This window comes from Tachysurus fulvidraco, chromosome 13 (assembly GCF_022655615.1).
Source record: "Tachysurus fulvidraco isolate hzauxx_2018 chromosome 13, HZAU_PFXX_2.0, whole genome shotgun sequence".
Classification (NCBI taxonomy): domain Eukaryota; kingdom Metazoa; phylum Chordata; class Actinopteri; order Siluriformes; family Bagridae; genus Tachysurus; species Tachysurus fulvidraco.
Genome location: NC_062530.1, coordinates 350,315 through 365,314, shown reverse-complemented (window position 1 = coordinate 365,314; position 15,000 = coordinate 350,315). Strand labels below are relative to the sequence as shown.

At 44.3% G+C, this 15,000-nt stretch overlaps 2 protein-coding genes across 3 annotated transcripts in view; both read right to left on the bottom strand.

The window, feature by feature from the left end:
• Window positions 1–213: 213 nt before the first annotated feature.
• On the bottom strand, window positions 214–2,943 carry LOC113649665 (zinc transporter 10). Of its 2 annotated transcripts, none has more exons than XM_027157557.2 (3): window positions 2,137–2,943; window positions 1,137–1,695; window positions 214–1,055 (listed from the first exon to the last, which is right to left on the bottom strand). In XM_027157557.2, exons 2-3 carry the CDS (start codon window positions 1,687–1,689, stop codon window positions 337–339), a joined length of 1,272 nt encoding a protein of 423 aa, XP_027013358.2. In that variant the 5' UTR covers window positions 1,690–1,695; window positions 2,137–2,943; the 3' UTR covers window positions 214–336. The 2 variants fall into 2 exon arrangements, with proteins under 2 accessions (XP_027013358.2, XP_047678317.1); XM_047822361.1 differs by having other exon boundaries at window positions 2,414–2,943.
• Window positions 2,944–4,573: 1,630 nt separating this feature from the next.
• ppp1r37 (protein phosphatase 1, regulatory subunit 37) overlaps window positions 4,574–15,000 on the bottom strand; it is a 27,547-nt gene continuing 17,120 nt past the window's right edge. Inside the window, exons 3-13 of the mRNA XM_027157543.2 lie at window positions 14,816–14,861; window positions 14,141–14,241; window positions 11,026–11,145; window positions 10,565–10,715; window positions 10,014–10,169; window positions 9,722–9,834; window positions 9,048–9,189; window positions 8,414–8,580; window positions 6,987–8,235; window positions 6,741–6,842; window positions 4,574–6,110 (exon numbers count right to left, since the gene is read on the bottom strand). Coding sequence (XP_027013344.1) covers window positions 6,754–6,842; window positions 6,987–8,235; window positions 8,414–8,580; window positions 9,048–9,189; window positions 9,722–9,834; window positions 10,014–10,169; window positions 10,565–10,715; window positions 11,026–11,145; window positions 14,141–14,241; window positions 14,816–14,861 — 2,334 coding nt within the window. The 3' untranslated portion in view covers window positions 4,574–6,110; window positions 6,741–6,753. The remainder of the gene's footprint in view (window positions 6,111–6,740; window positions 6,843–6,986; window positions 8,236–8,413; window positions 8,581–9,047; window positions 9,190–9,721; window positions 9,835–10,013; window positions 10,170–10,564; window positions 10,716–11,025; window positions 11,146–14,140; window positions 14,242–14,815; window positions 14,862–15,000) is intronic.

Genomic DNA, 15,000 nt, shown 5'->3' with positions numbered 1-15,000 from the left:
TTTTTTATTCCGTCTTTATGTTCAGCAGAATTTCACTGAAATATCCGTCTGCTGCTAGAAAGTTTCTGTCTTTATTAAAACTTTGGTCTAAATTGCAAAATGTATTAAATGTTCATTATAAATAAGAAATAATGCATTTAATATTTAATACAAAGTGTTTAAAAGTTACATCTAAAAACAAATATTTAATACAAATAAACAGTAAAACAGCTGAAAACTTTGATTCCTGTTTAATGGAGAATATTTTCTGACAAACATGAGCAGAGATCTGTGAGTGACAGAGCAGGAATATTTCACATCAGTGTTATAAGTGTGTGTCCTGATGACCTCCTGCTTCTAACTGTGGGTCACGTGGACAGATGTGGAGCTGAAACGTTCCTCTGGAGGTAAACAGCACATCTTCCTCACACACGCTTTCCCACAGTGCAGTGCACAGTCTGGCCGCAACGCAGCGTCCTCTGGGTCAAAGGTCAGAAACTCAGGCTGTATGGTGCAGCGCTTCACCCCGAACCTCCTCAGCACCTCTGTGATGCTCCTCAGGAGTTGAGAACATTCGAGTGCACTCAGACTTGATGGCCAGTAAACATGCACCGATGCCACGATGCATGTCTCAGTGAGCTGCCAGACGTGGAGCTCGTGCACGGCTAAGACACCAGGGACACCTCCGATCTCCACCGCCAGCTCCTCCGTGCTCAGGCCTGCTGGACATGCCTGCAGCAGGAGGAAGACGTGACGTCGGAGCTCAGGAACCACCACTGCTATCAGAACCAGGGTGGTGAGCATGGAGAACCCTGGGTCCAGGTACACAGTCACACCCCAGCTCTCCTGGAACCTCACGCTGAGAAGGTGAAGTAATCCGTTCAGAAGAATGAGAGCAGAACCCAGGAGGCTGTGGAACACTGTGATGATGTTCCTGATGCACTCACTGATGTCACCTGCTGCATCATGGGAAACGGAGATGTTGTGAGGAGGAAAGGTCTGGTCCTGAGAGTCTGGATGGAGAACACTGGGCACTCCGGGGTTACAGAACATCAGCACTCTACCCTGAGGAGAACCTAGGAGGAGACATTTAAAATTTTCCAAATGTCTTTAAGAGCTGAAGGTCTACAGAATAAAGGAATACAAATACAACATACCCGCTGGAGTTAAAGGAGCTTCTGTCCCACCTTTTCGGAGATCTTTATCTCCTGCATCTGTCCGTCTGGCTCTTCTCCACACCAGCAGCAGAAGATTAAACAGCAGACTGCATGCACCCACAGCCGTGGCCAGTAGAGGGTGCTGTATGGGCTGAGGCTGCAGAGTGTGGCTGAAGATATGAAAGCTGAAAGACACACAGAGTGAAGAGAGCATCAGAGCTGAGATCAGACCTCCGACTGGCTGCAGGCGGATCCTAGCATACTGAGATCCATCAGACAGAGGAGATGTGTGGCTCTCCTCAGCACAGAGGTTGGGACACGACTCCTCCCCCGATTCTGTTGTCCTAGGTTGTGTGGAGACACCAGGGTTCTCCTCAGAACCTCGCTGGGAGGTGATCATGTCAATGAGGATGTAGAGGGTGTGGAAGCTGTCCACTGTGTTCATGAGCGAGTTACACAGATGTCCAGCGATGACCTCACACAGCAGGAGCGTACAGGTCAGGACCAGCATGCACCTGTGCAGAGGCTCCGCCCACACTGCTGACCTGTCCATCACACACTACAGCATGTGTGCACACACACACACACACACACACACACACATAGCTACAGTTTATTTTTCAAATCATTAGACAAATAGGAAAGCTTTACTTCACTCCTCCTCATCCTCACGTCAGCAGGAGCTCTAATACGATCAGTTCGTTAGTGCTGATAAACATATTATTATTATTATTATTATTATTATTATTATTATTATTATTATTATTATGACTGTTCAGTTGAGTTAAAACTCTTTAATTTCTCTTTAATAAAACCTGAATCCAGTCAATGTAGAAATAAACTTTATAAATTCATCACACAGTCACATCAACATCCCACTAATGTGAAACAATCAAAGAGAAATTTGCTGATTAATAAACAAATTATTCAAAACAGGAAACAAACAAACATCAACAAAACAAACAAACAAACAAATAATGTAAGGATCTACTTTACAAACCTTGTTCTCTTCAACTTGTGGTAGATTCTCTGAGTAACAGATCTATCTATCTATCTATCTCTCTCTCTCTCTCGCTCTATCTCTCTCTCTCTGTCTCTCTCTCTCTGTGGCTCTCTCTCTCTCTCTCTCTCTCTGTGGCTCTCTCTCTCTCTCTCTCTCTCTGTCTCTCTCTCTCTCTCTCTCTGTGGCTCTCTCTCTCTGTCTCTCGCTCTTCTTAAACGATGAATCTTACAAATTTACTACAGAAGAATTCTCTGAAACCCTTCCAGAAACTCACCAATCACCTCATTTGGTCCTGCAGCTGTGTGTGTGTGTGTGTGTGTGTGTGTGTGTGTGTGTGTGTGTGTGTGTGTGTGTGTGTGTGTGTGTGTGTGTGTGTGTGTGTGTGTGTAATATAATCCCATATAGATCAGACTGTCCCATGCCTCTGTCCCTAATCACTATCATGTGAGGAACCCCCCCCCCCTCTTTCTCTCTATCTTTACACCTCCAGAGACTAAAAGTTTGAGATCAGGATTAAAAGATAATCAGTGACCAAACACAAGCCTTTATTTTTAATATGTAGTTTTCCACAGAAACTAAAATGAGAACCAAAATTATAATATTTAATAATATTAATAATATAATATATTAATCTAAAGGACATGTTTCAATCCTAAAGGTTTATTTAAATTTTACTCAGTTTTGTCTTTAAATTCTATACAAAAAGTATCTATAATTTACATTTGTTACAGGGTTAGGGTTGTTAGGGTTGTTAGGGTTAGGGTTGTTAGGGTTAGGGTTGTTAGGGTTGTTAGGGTTAAGGTTGTTAGGGTTAGGGTTGTTAGGGTTAAGGTTGTTAGGGTTAGGGTTGTTAGGGTTGTTAGGGTTAAGGTTGTTAGGGTTAGGGTTGTTAGGGTTAGAGTTGTTAGGGTTAGGGTTGTTAGGGTTAAGGTTGTTAGGGTTAGGGTTGTTAGGGTTAGGGTTGTTAGGGTTAGGGTTGTTAGGGTTAGGGTTAGGGTTGTTAGGGTTAGGGTTGTTAGGGTTAGGGTTGTTAGGGTTAGGGTTGTTAGGGTTGTTAGGGTTAGGGTTGTTAGGGTTGTTAGGGTTAGGGTTGTTAGGGTTGTTAGGGTTAGGGTTGTTAGGGTTGTTAGGGTTGTTAGGGTTAGGGTTGTTAGGGTTAGGGTTGTTAGGGTTAGGGTTGTTAGGGTTAGGGTTGTTAGGGTTAGGGCTAGCTACGCCCCACCTGAGTAGACACGCCCCACCAGCGGGCAGCCACGCCCCATCAGATGTTTGCCCCAACTATTACTCTGAACATAAATCCCCAAAACTGTGAGAAAGTTTAAAGCTGCAGTGAAGCTGAAGAGACTCGTGTGAACAGGAGCAGATAAAAAGGATCAGTGTTTAAAGCTTGTGCTTTTGACCTTAGAGCTAAAGCTGATGCAGTAGATTGTGTTTGACATCCCAGAAAAACACTAAAACAACACCGAGCACATTTCACACACACATATACACAGAGCTCAGAAACGTCTCAGTAAAGACACACACACACACACACACACACACACACACACACACACACACACACTCTCTCATTTCTGACAGTGTGTGTATTCGTCACTGTAACTGCACAGACTCAGACTCCAGGTTGAGCCTGAAGAACTTGCTTTAGGAAGAACTTTAACATAATAGTCATTCTGTTAGAAGGTCACAAGATCTCATATGACTGATCATCAGTGTATCTCCTGATCCGCTGGATGCTGAAGAAGGTCAAGAGTTAATCAAATCCAAACACTCTATAGTGCTGAGTATTATGCTGTATACACACACACACACACACACACGATGAAGAGCTTCTCAGATGTGAAATATTTCCCTGCGATTATAAACCGGTCTAAACACGATCCTGGGTTTATGTAGTCGGAGGTTTCACACTGCTCTACTGTCCCTGGACTTAACACTGAATTCTGGCTCTTCACAGTTTCATGCTTCACACTTTACATTCCTAAAACTTGCTGCAACCTTCTGCTTATTTGCATTTTCATGTATCAGTGACTCTGATTGCATAAATCCAGCTCGTCCAGCACTTTCACATGAGTGTGTTTCTGCACCTGAGCTTCTGTTACCTTCCACAGCTTTGTGTTTTATTGTCTACATCCAGGTTCTGTCCGTATTTCCACCTCGTTACGGCGTTTATCTGTTTGTGCAATTGATCTATGATTTAATAAACATTCAAATCTCAGATGCTAAAGTTTGGAATCAGTTTGTAATTAAACTAAAATTATATTTCTTCAGTTTCCATCCAAAACCATTTGAGGAACAGAAATGTTCTTCACAGATAAAAAATGATAAAAAATCTAATTACAGCCAAATGAACTCGAATCTGCGGAGATTCCCATCGTCCAGGAACAAACACACAAAACTGTTGTTTTACAAAAACATCTCACACACGTACAGGTTCATTACATGCATTTATTTGATTGAGAAACAAACAAAAATGGCCACACACACATCTCACTGTGGTCACCAACACGAGTCATTGAACAAGTCTGATAAAAATTTAAAAATGAAGTATTATAAACGTTGATGGTTCGAGGTGAAGCACAGGGAAGAGCGATGATGTGGATGTTCAGGGCAACCTGCAATTTCAGCAAAGTGCTAAAGGCTGAGGGCCAATCAGAGGCCAGAGACTGGAATAAATTAAAAACTACATCATCATGTTCAGTGATGTACACTATGTGTGTGTGTGTGTGTGTGTGTGTGTGTGTGTGTGTGTGTGTGTGTCTCTGGCTCCCCCTGCTGGCTGCAGCTGTAGTGTCAGCACACAGTACAATAGTGTTATATTTATTCTTTTCTCATTTCCCCAAAACAGTGTTTACTTTCCGTTCCCGATTTTATACACACAGAATCAACATATAATCTCCCTAATCCTAAAAAAAGTATAATTGCTCTTTATATAATCTGAAAATATACATCAATACGGGAGGAAACTCTTTAAAACCCAAATCCCTCAGTAACAAATAATAAAAGACTGAAGGGGGAAAAGAGAGAAACACGAATCACTCGGTGGACAAAAACCAAACTAAACAATTTAATAAAATAAATAAAAAATAAATGATTTCTGAAAGCAGCAAAATGAAAGAAGAAGAGAATTAAAGGCGAGGTGATGAACTGAAAGGCAGGAAGAGACTCAGGAGGAGTGACACACACACACACACACACACACACGTCTGTCTCTGTGTGTGTGTGTGCTTTAGTGTCACTTCTTTATGTGGGGAATAAAATGAGTGACAAGAAAAGAGCTGAAAAATTCTGGAAAAAGCAGCAAAAGCAGAAGAAACTCCTGAAAATCCCAGATTTATAACATTCACTTAGATCTCCAGAAAAGTCCAGAAAAGAGATCCAGAAGATTAGAGTACAATGTTTAAGATCTCACAAGGGGGGTGGAGGTGGGGGGCAGGAACAAATAAAATCTCTCTCTCTTTCACACACACACACACACACACACACACACACACACACACTTTATGTCTGTTTGCTGTCAGTCATTTATGTCATCAGTCATTAAGTCGACATTGAAGTCGTAAAGATTCAGACTGTGACTCCGCCCTCCCGCTGCAGTGATGTTGATCATTGTCCACATGGGGGCAGTGGTGAGCACAGCATTGTGTGTGTGGTGTGTGTGTGTGTGTGTCTTTGGTTTGTGCCAGGCCCCGGGTCACGTAATGTTCTGTAGGAATGCAGGGACAGATAAGTGTGATATTTGTGTTGATCAGAGTCAGTAAAAGGAAAAGGAAGTGTGTATTGTGTGTGTTTGTGTAGTGACGATGTGTCATGACTGAGTGATGGTCAGACATCCAGACGTCTGCTTAATGACATTAAACCATCTAGAAGAAGAGCTCGGGTTCAGAGGTCAGGAGTCGTGGAAGGACCAGAGCGACACTTTGGGCTCAGACCACTAACACACACCCAGCATCTCCGCATATGGTTCAGTCCTGTGACACACACATACACACACACATACACACACACACATACACACACACACACACACACACACACACACACACACCACACAAACACACATACATACACACACACACACACATACACACACACACACACACACACACAAACACACCACACACACAAACACACATGCACATACACACGCGCACACACACATACATACACACACACACACACACACACACGCACATACACACACACAGACAGACACAAACACACACACACACCACACACACAAACACACACGCACATACACACACACACGCGCACACACGTACATACACACACACCACACACACGCACATACACACCACACATACACACGCGCGCGCACACACACACACACCACACAAACACACACCACACACACACCACACAAACACACACCACACACCACACACACACGCATACACACACACACACACACACCACACACACACACATACGCACACACAAACACAGAATTAATTACTGAACTCAAAAATTCATCTTTTAATTAATTTGATTACTACATAATCCTCCCTCCCACCCCCCACCTCTCCCCTCCCTCCCACCCCTCCCTCTCACTCCTCTACCCCCCACCCTCTCCCCCTCACCGTCACTGCAGCACTAAGGTGCGTCTCTGCTTGCATCCAAACTGGCGTCCAGCAGAAGCTCCTCCAGATCCTGACCACAGCTCAGCTCTGCCGTCACACTCACTGAGACACCAAAGAAATGTGTTAATGCCCCTGCGTTAATGCCCCGTGTGTTAATGCCCCTGTGTTAATGCCCCTGTGTTAATGCCCCTGTGTTAATGCCTTACACTGAATGTATGACAGTGACATTAGAGACGGTAAACTCACTGTGCTCCATGACGCAGCAGGCCGCTTTATGTGCCTCGGGCTCCAGCAGGTGCAGCGAGAACTCAGGCTTCAGGCCGTTCGGCAGTGTGGTGCCTGTAGGCGGCGCTGTGTCGAGACTTTTCACCTCGTCTGCTGAGGAAAAGCTGTTCAATGTTTTCAAGTCCTGTTCCTGTGAGGCGTTTTTATCCAGCTGTTGGTCATCGTTTGGTGTTTGTGCATCGAGATGTCCTGTGAATTCCTTCTGTAATTCTCCAGTGGGATCACTGCTGCTTGGTTCCTTGTCCATGTCTTCAGCATGTTGTAGTTCCTCGGGCTCTGCAGGGGCTGTGTGATGAATCTGAGCATGCTCAGTGTGCACAATCTCCTCTATTGTGGTTTCCTTTTCCAATTCTGTGCTGGGATTCAGCTCTTGTTGTGTCTGGCTGTGTGTAGAAGGTTGAGCCTCAGTGGTGCTCACTAATGGTCCTGTTTCTCCTGGTTTAGGCTCTGTTGATATTTGTGAAGGTTCCTCAGATGTCTCCTGAGCCGAAGTGGTCCTGTCTGCACTCTGCAGGTCCTGAGCGACTGGCTGCATTCCTGACAATGGTGTTTTGTTGTCCTGGACATGCTTCAGTAGGACGCTCTGCTGCTGTTGCTCCTGCTGTTCAGGAGGACTTTCCACACGTGTCACCATGAAGATTTTGTGTCCTCTGCCTGGGCTGGACACGGAGATGCAGCGCCCGGGTGAAGATGGTGTTCCACTCGACACGTTCGCTTCCGTCACTCTGACCCCTGACATCACGTTTACTGTCTTAGGGGTGGAGGTAGGAATATTAATGGGTGGAGTCTTACAAGCACTAAGGGTGGTGTTTACAGAGGGTGGGGTTTGGTTCAGGGTCGATGTCTGTGCAGCTGCTTGTGTCACTGTCGCGTCTTCGTTCTCGTCATCGTCAGTGTCAGTGTCAGAATCGGAGTCGTCCTGAGTGGCTGAGGTTTGTTCTTCATCCTCTCTGACTTCGCACGGCTTCTCGCTCTCCTCCACTTCCTGCATGTCTTCCTCATGTTTGGTCTTCTCTCCCTCTGAGACCTGACCCCCAGCATCCTCCTCTTCCTCAGGAGGCGGGTCCTCAGTGGCGATTTCAGCCATGGACACAGACTGCCTCATCTGCTGCTGAGATTCTTCCTTCTCTTTAGCAAGGATGAAGTTACGCTTGCAGCCATTCTGTATTTCAGTCAGCAGGGTGCGCTGTGTCTCAATAAAGCTCTTCACCTGTGTGTAAGAGACACCGAGAGAGAGAGAGAGAGAGAGAGAGAAAAACTTATAGAAATTATTTTACAAATTCTGTTTGGAGCTCAAAGTGGTCCTCAGTCCTTATAAAATGTCCTTGTGATTTAATGAGACAGAGACATGATGTGTGCGAGTTCCACGTCCTCTGGTCCTTCCTCACCGTTTCTTTCTTGGGTTCTCGGTCCAGGTCGAGGCGGAGCAGTGAGGTGTTCACCTTTAGAGCGAGAGACAGAGCCATCAGTCCTCCGGTCTTTATCTCGTTCTCCCGCAGGTCCAGACGCAGCAGGCGAGGACTCTCAGCGAAAAACTCGGCCACGGCCACGGCCCCTGAACAGCGTGAGAGAAGAGCGTGGTGTTGTGACTGCCTGCACACCGAGCGCTCGGGTTACTGACACAAGGCTGACTTTTTAGTCCAGATATAATGATATTCCTGTTTACACGTCATTTGATGGTTTTGTCAGAAAAGAACAGAACAGTTTTCCGTCCACAACGTTACCACGAGTGCAGAAACTCATTTTAGGGCTGATTATTAAATGCTGAATAAATGACATGAACAGAACAGATCGTGTCCTGAGATCAGTTTAACATCGCAGTCTAACTTTACTGACCAGAGATGTTCAGGTCATCACTCAGTGTTAATGAGTGCAAATACTTGGGCTTTTCTTTACCACTGATGTCTATACCTGATGAAACAAGGGCTAAAATGAATGGCTTCCTTTTCCAGATGAAATACAGATGAATTTGAATCCACAGGCTGCCACAGTCATGATGAGGCTCTGAGACTAAAGTCGTACCTTCACATGACAGTTTGGTGGAGGCGAGGCCGAGGCGCAGCAGAGATCGGTTCGCAATCAGTCCATCCTTCAGTTTCAGCACTCCCTCGTTCCCAACTGCATTGTGTCCGAGATTCAGAGTCTCCAAACTCTGAGTACACGGCTGGGGAGAGAGAGAGGGAGGGAGAGAGGGAGGGAAAGAGGGAGGGAGAGAGAGAGGGAGGGAAAGAGAGGGAAGGAGGGAGGGAGGGAGAGAGGGAGGAAGGGAGGGAGAGAGGGAGGGAAAGAGAGGGAGGGGGAGGGAGAGAGAGGGGGGGAGAGAGAGAGAGTGGGAGAATTGTGGCTGTTCAGGTGATTACACACAGGGACACGCCCCCTAGACCTCATCTCCATTTACAATTAAAGTAAACCAACCAACACACACACACACACACACACACACACACACACACACACACACACACACACACACGTGTAATATCAGAGAAGAAACTACGTGAAAGGACAGACGTGTAATTTTAATGTTTTTTAGTTGAAATGAAAAACTTACAGCTTTTCTGTGTGTTTGTGTGTTTTGTGTGTGTGTGTGTGTGTGTGTGTGTGTGTGTTTGTGTGTTTTTGTGTGTGTGTGTGTGTGTGTGTGTGTTTGTGTGTTTTTGTGTGTGTGTGTGTGTGTGTGTGTGTGTGTGTTTTACCAGTGCAGAAGCAAGGTAGCCCATGCCGTTGTGTGTGAGTTGGTTGTTCCAGAGCACCAGAGTCACCAGACCTTTCCTCTGTTCCTTCAGACCCTCACAGATATAGGCCAAACCTGTACACACACAATAATGCTGTGAGTTCACCAACAAACCGACATCAGAACTTCTCACGTCTGTATAAATGACATATTACACTATTACAAATTAAATCTTAAACAATTCCTCTGACCAATCATACAGCCCACATCAGAGAGAGAGAGAGAGAGAGAGAGAGAGAGAGTGAAGGTGACACCTGAGTCTAGGATGTGGTTGTTCCTCAGGTCGAGGATGTGGATGTTGTAGTTAAACTTGAGCAGGTTTCCCAGCTGTGCCGAGTCCTGCAGCCCGTTCAGTTTATTATCAGCCAGGTAAAGTTCACGCAGGTTCATGTTCATCTTCAGAGCTGTAGCTGTGGAGACACACACACACACACGGACACACACACGCGGACACACACACACGCAGACACACACACACGGACACACACACACACGGACACACACACACACACACACGGACACACACATGGACACACGGACACACACATGGACACACACACACACACATGGACACACACACACACACACATGGACACACACACACACACACACGGACACACACACACACACACGGAAACACACACATACAACAGAACTAATGAAATTCATGTCACACCTGTAGGTAAATATCAGATTTTTATATAAATCACTACACACAATACGTCTGACGTGGACGTGTCCAACACAAAGGACCCAATCTAACACTATTGTGTCTGATCCAGTCTAATTTAAAAGTCCCTCTTACCCAGCAGCATCAGCGGCCGTCCCGACAGTCCGGCGTTCTCAAGGTGCAGAACCGTCAGACTGCCGCTGATCCTCAGAGCTCGGGCCACGAACGGAGCCGAATGATCCAGCAGTGGTGTGCACCTCGCATCCAGGTACTGCAGAGAGCTCGTCTGGACACACACACACACACACACACACACACACACACACACACACACACACACACATATATAGAAAACACACAGAAAACTTTTTCTTCCCTTTTTTCACTTAATCACTGAAATGTGATTCTGTACTACTTGAAGATCCTAATCTGGGGGGTGTGTGTGTGTGTGTGTGTGTGTGTGTGTGTGTGTGTGTGTGTGTGTGTGTGACATGATCTCGCTCTTTAACACCAGGGAGACGAGGCTGTTTTCTGTAGTGAGCTCATGAGGAAGACTAAACACAATCAGGTTAAAGTTGATGTAGTTTGACGCTCACCTTCCTCATCATGTGGGACGCAGCCTGCCAGCCTCGAGTGCCGATGTGCTTGTTAAAGGAAATGTTGAGGTGAGTGGCTGACTCGTAATACTCAATCATATCGAATAACGCTGACGCCCCCTGTGACAGACAGACAGACAGTCAGACATACAGTCAGACAGACAGTCAGTCAGACATACAGTCAGACAGACAGTCAGACAGAGACAGACAGTCAGACAGGCAGACATACAGTCAGACAGACAGTCAGACAGAGACAGACAGTCAGACAGGCAGACAGACAGACAGGCAGACAGAGACAGACAGACAGACAGGCAGTCAGACAGACAGGCAGACATACAGTCAGACAGACAGTCAGACAGAGACAGACAGTCAGACAGGCAGACAGACAGACAGGCAGACAGAGACAGACAGACAGACAGGCAGACAGACAGGCAGTCAGACATACAGTCAGATATACAGTCAGACATACAGTCAGACATACAGTCAGACAGAGACAGACAGACAGACAGACAGATAGACAGTCAGACAGAGACAGACAGTCAGACAGAGACAGACAGACAGACAGGCAGACAGACAGGCAGTCAGACATACAGTCAGATATACAGTCAGACATACAGTCAGACATACAGTCAGACAGAGACAGACAGACAGACAGACAGACAGACAGTCAGACAGAGACAGACAGTCAGACAGAGACAGACAGTCAGACAGAGACAGACAGACAGACAGACAGACAGAGACAGACAGTCAGACAGACACCATTGTCATCAAACTTTTCTCAGATTTTTATTTCCCAAGTCTTTAATAACAATGAGACAGTTTAAATCAGACACACCCACACGTCTAATGCACCTTTCCCCAGTGGTGTTACCATGACAACAACCTTCCACCGCTCGCACTGATTCGCTGTCACAGTACTGATTCCATGAGAAACTGCCTCACAGACACGTTTATGATCTTTATATATTTTTGTTGTGAAAGATGACATTTTTATTTAGTTCTTCGTTGTATAAAACACATGAATGTGCTTTTCACTTCGCATTTCTGTTTATATTAAAACTTAAAGCATCGATGAGATTTTTCTCCAGAGTTAAACCACATTAGTGAGGAGAGAAGCGGCGTGATTGGACACTTAAGGTTAACGGAACTCAGATTCTGGCTACGCGACTACATCTACTTCTGCTAACGCTAATGCTAATAGTGTTGGAATGAGATGCAGCTGTAAGTGCTGCAGTAATCCGGTTAACACCAACACCTTCCTCAGTGACATCAGAGTGACATCATCACTAAACACACCTCACTACTGTATATTTATAGTGAACATGTTTAATGACTCTGTAATTTACAGCAGGTTATGACAAGTGGAACACCAAGATGGAGAGACTCCAAATATTCAGTCAGCATGTGTTAAAGCTTCTGCAGTGGGATCAGAGTGTGTGTGTGTGTGTGTGTGTGTGTGTGTGTGTGTGTGTGTGTGTGTGTGTGGTTATCTATGTGAAACATGGAGTGTGTGTTTATTGTCAGTGTGTCCACATGTCTTAATGAGAAATATCTGAATGATTTAAAGACTTTTGTTTGAATTTACATTTCTTTTATTCTTGTTGTTTGTTGATGTGAGAAGCTTTAATTATCTGTTCGGTTTTTCCTCCACAGGTCAGTGTGTGTGTGTGTGTCTGATTGTGTCTGATTGTGTCTGATCTCAGAATAATACCAAAATACCGGATATTATTAAAACAATTAAGTACAAACCCCGATTCTGGAAATGTTGGGATGTTTGTAAAATTAAATGGAAACTAAAAGACTTTCAAATCACATGAGCCGATATTTTATTCACAATAGAACATAAATATCATAAATGTTTAAACTCTTATCCAGTAAATGAGCTCATTTCTAATTTGACAGCTGCTACAGGTCTAATAGTTGGGACAGGGTCATGTTTACATGGTGTAGCATCTCCTCTTCTTCTCAGAACAGTTTGAAGGCAGAGAACACGGCGTCCGTGATGTCCAACAGGAACGTTACATTGGGACGCGACTGACTATAGAACATCTCCCACTTAGAGACGGTCCATTTTAAACGAGCCCTGACCTACAGGACACGACGGCGCTTCTGGACCATGTTCACGTACGGCTTCCTCTGTGCATGTTAGAGCTTTAGGTGTCGTCTGCAGATGGAAGGCTGGTTGTGTTCACTGATGGTGGTTTCTGGAAGTGTTCCTGGGTCCATGTAGTGATGTCATTGACACAATCATGATCCGACGAGTGATTCAGTGTCGTCTGAGGGCCCGAAGACCCCTTGTCCCTTACACACAGAGATTTCTCCAGTCTCTCTGAATGATGATGTTCTGCACTGTAGATGATGAGATTCACAGCCTATTACGAACTCCTTTACAGGTTGGAGAGCATCTGTCCATCTTTACTTCTGAGAGGCTCTCTAACATCCCTTTTATAGCTAATCATGTTACAGACCTGATATCAGAGAACATCAGTAGTACAGTACTCTCTCTCTATCACTAGATGTTCTTCAGCTGAATCTGTTCAAAAGTTCCTGCTTTTTTAGCCATTTATTGCCCCGTGACAACTGTTCTGAGACCTGCAGCAGGCATCGAATTATAAAGTGGATAAAAGTCAAATGTCTCAGTTTAAACATTTATGATGTTATTTATGTTCAATTGTGAATAAAATATTGGTCATGTGATTTTAAAGTCTTTTAGTTTTCATTTTATTCAAATAAAAAAAAAAAACGTCCCAACGTTTCCGGAACTCAGATTGTAAGTTCAATTCAATTTATTTGTATTGCGCTTAAATCAGCTTCACAGAAGTATGCAAACAGAAAAGGGAGAAAAAGAAATAAATATATATATATATATAAAAATAATAATAATAAAAAAAAAAAATAATAATAATAATAAGAAGAAGAAGAAGAAGAAATAAGAATAAAAATAAATAAGTGAATATAAACAATTAAAGTTTAAAATTAATTTAAGAAGATTAAGTTAATATAAAATACTATATAAATCTATCCCTAACCCTACTGAGCAAGCCGGAGCGGCTGCGGTGAGGAAGACCTCCCTGAGTAAGTGAGGATTTTGGGTTGAGACTGAAGCAGAACTCACATCTTCATCCAGATTTGTCTGTTCGAGATCCACAACTTTAAACTGAACTCGCTTAAAAATCTCCTCCAGAGACTCACAAGCCCGGTAGTCCAACTTCTCTCCTACACACACACACACACACACACACACACACACACACACACACACACACACACACACACACACAGATAGTCATGCAGATGTTCAGATCGCCAAACAGATAACCAAATAATTATATACTGACTTCAATCATAAGATAATCTAATAAATGGATGAGTTTCTCACTCGACTGACTCACAGAGTTCGACTGACTCACAGAGTTCGACTGACTCACAGAGTTCGACTGACTCACATAGCTGAGTGACATCACTGTCAATTCGATTCAGTTTGAAGTGTATCGCAATTTTATTAAAAAATATTTCAGAGCAGCTTTACAGGATGATTTAATTTACATTTAGAATTTACATTTATTCCCAATTATATTTATGAGTTAGAGGCCATTGGGGGGGGGGGGGGCACGACGACTCCCTGAGACATAAGGAAGAAACCTTGAGAGGAACCAGTGAGAGTGGAATTATAACTCATTATAAACACTGAGAGTGGGATTATAAATTGTTGTGTGTGTGTGTGTGTGTGTGTGTGTGTGTGTGTGTGTGTGTGTGTGTGTGTGTGTGTGTGTGTGTGTGTGTGTGAGACCTTTCAGATCCAGGCAGTCGTTTCGCTGAGTCAGGTCTGTCAACTCCTACAAATGAAAAAGAGAGGGAGGATGAGGATGAGTGACACAGAATTCTAACAACTAAAGTGTGTGAGAGAGAGAGAGAGAGAGAAAGAGAGAGAGAGAGAGAGAAAGAGAAAGAGAGAGAGAAAGAGAAAGAGAGAGA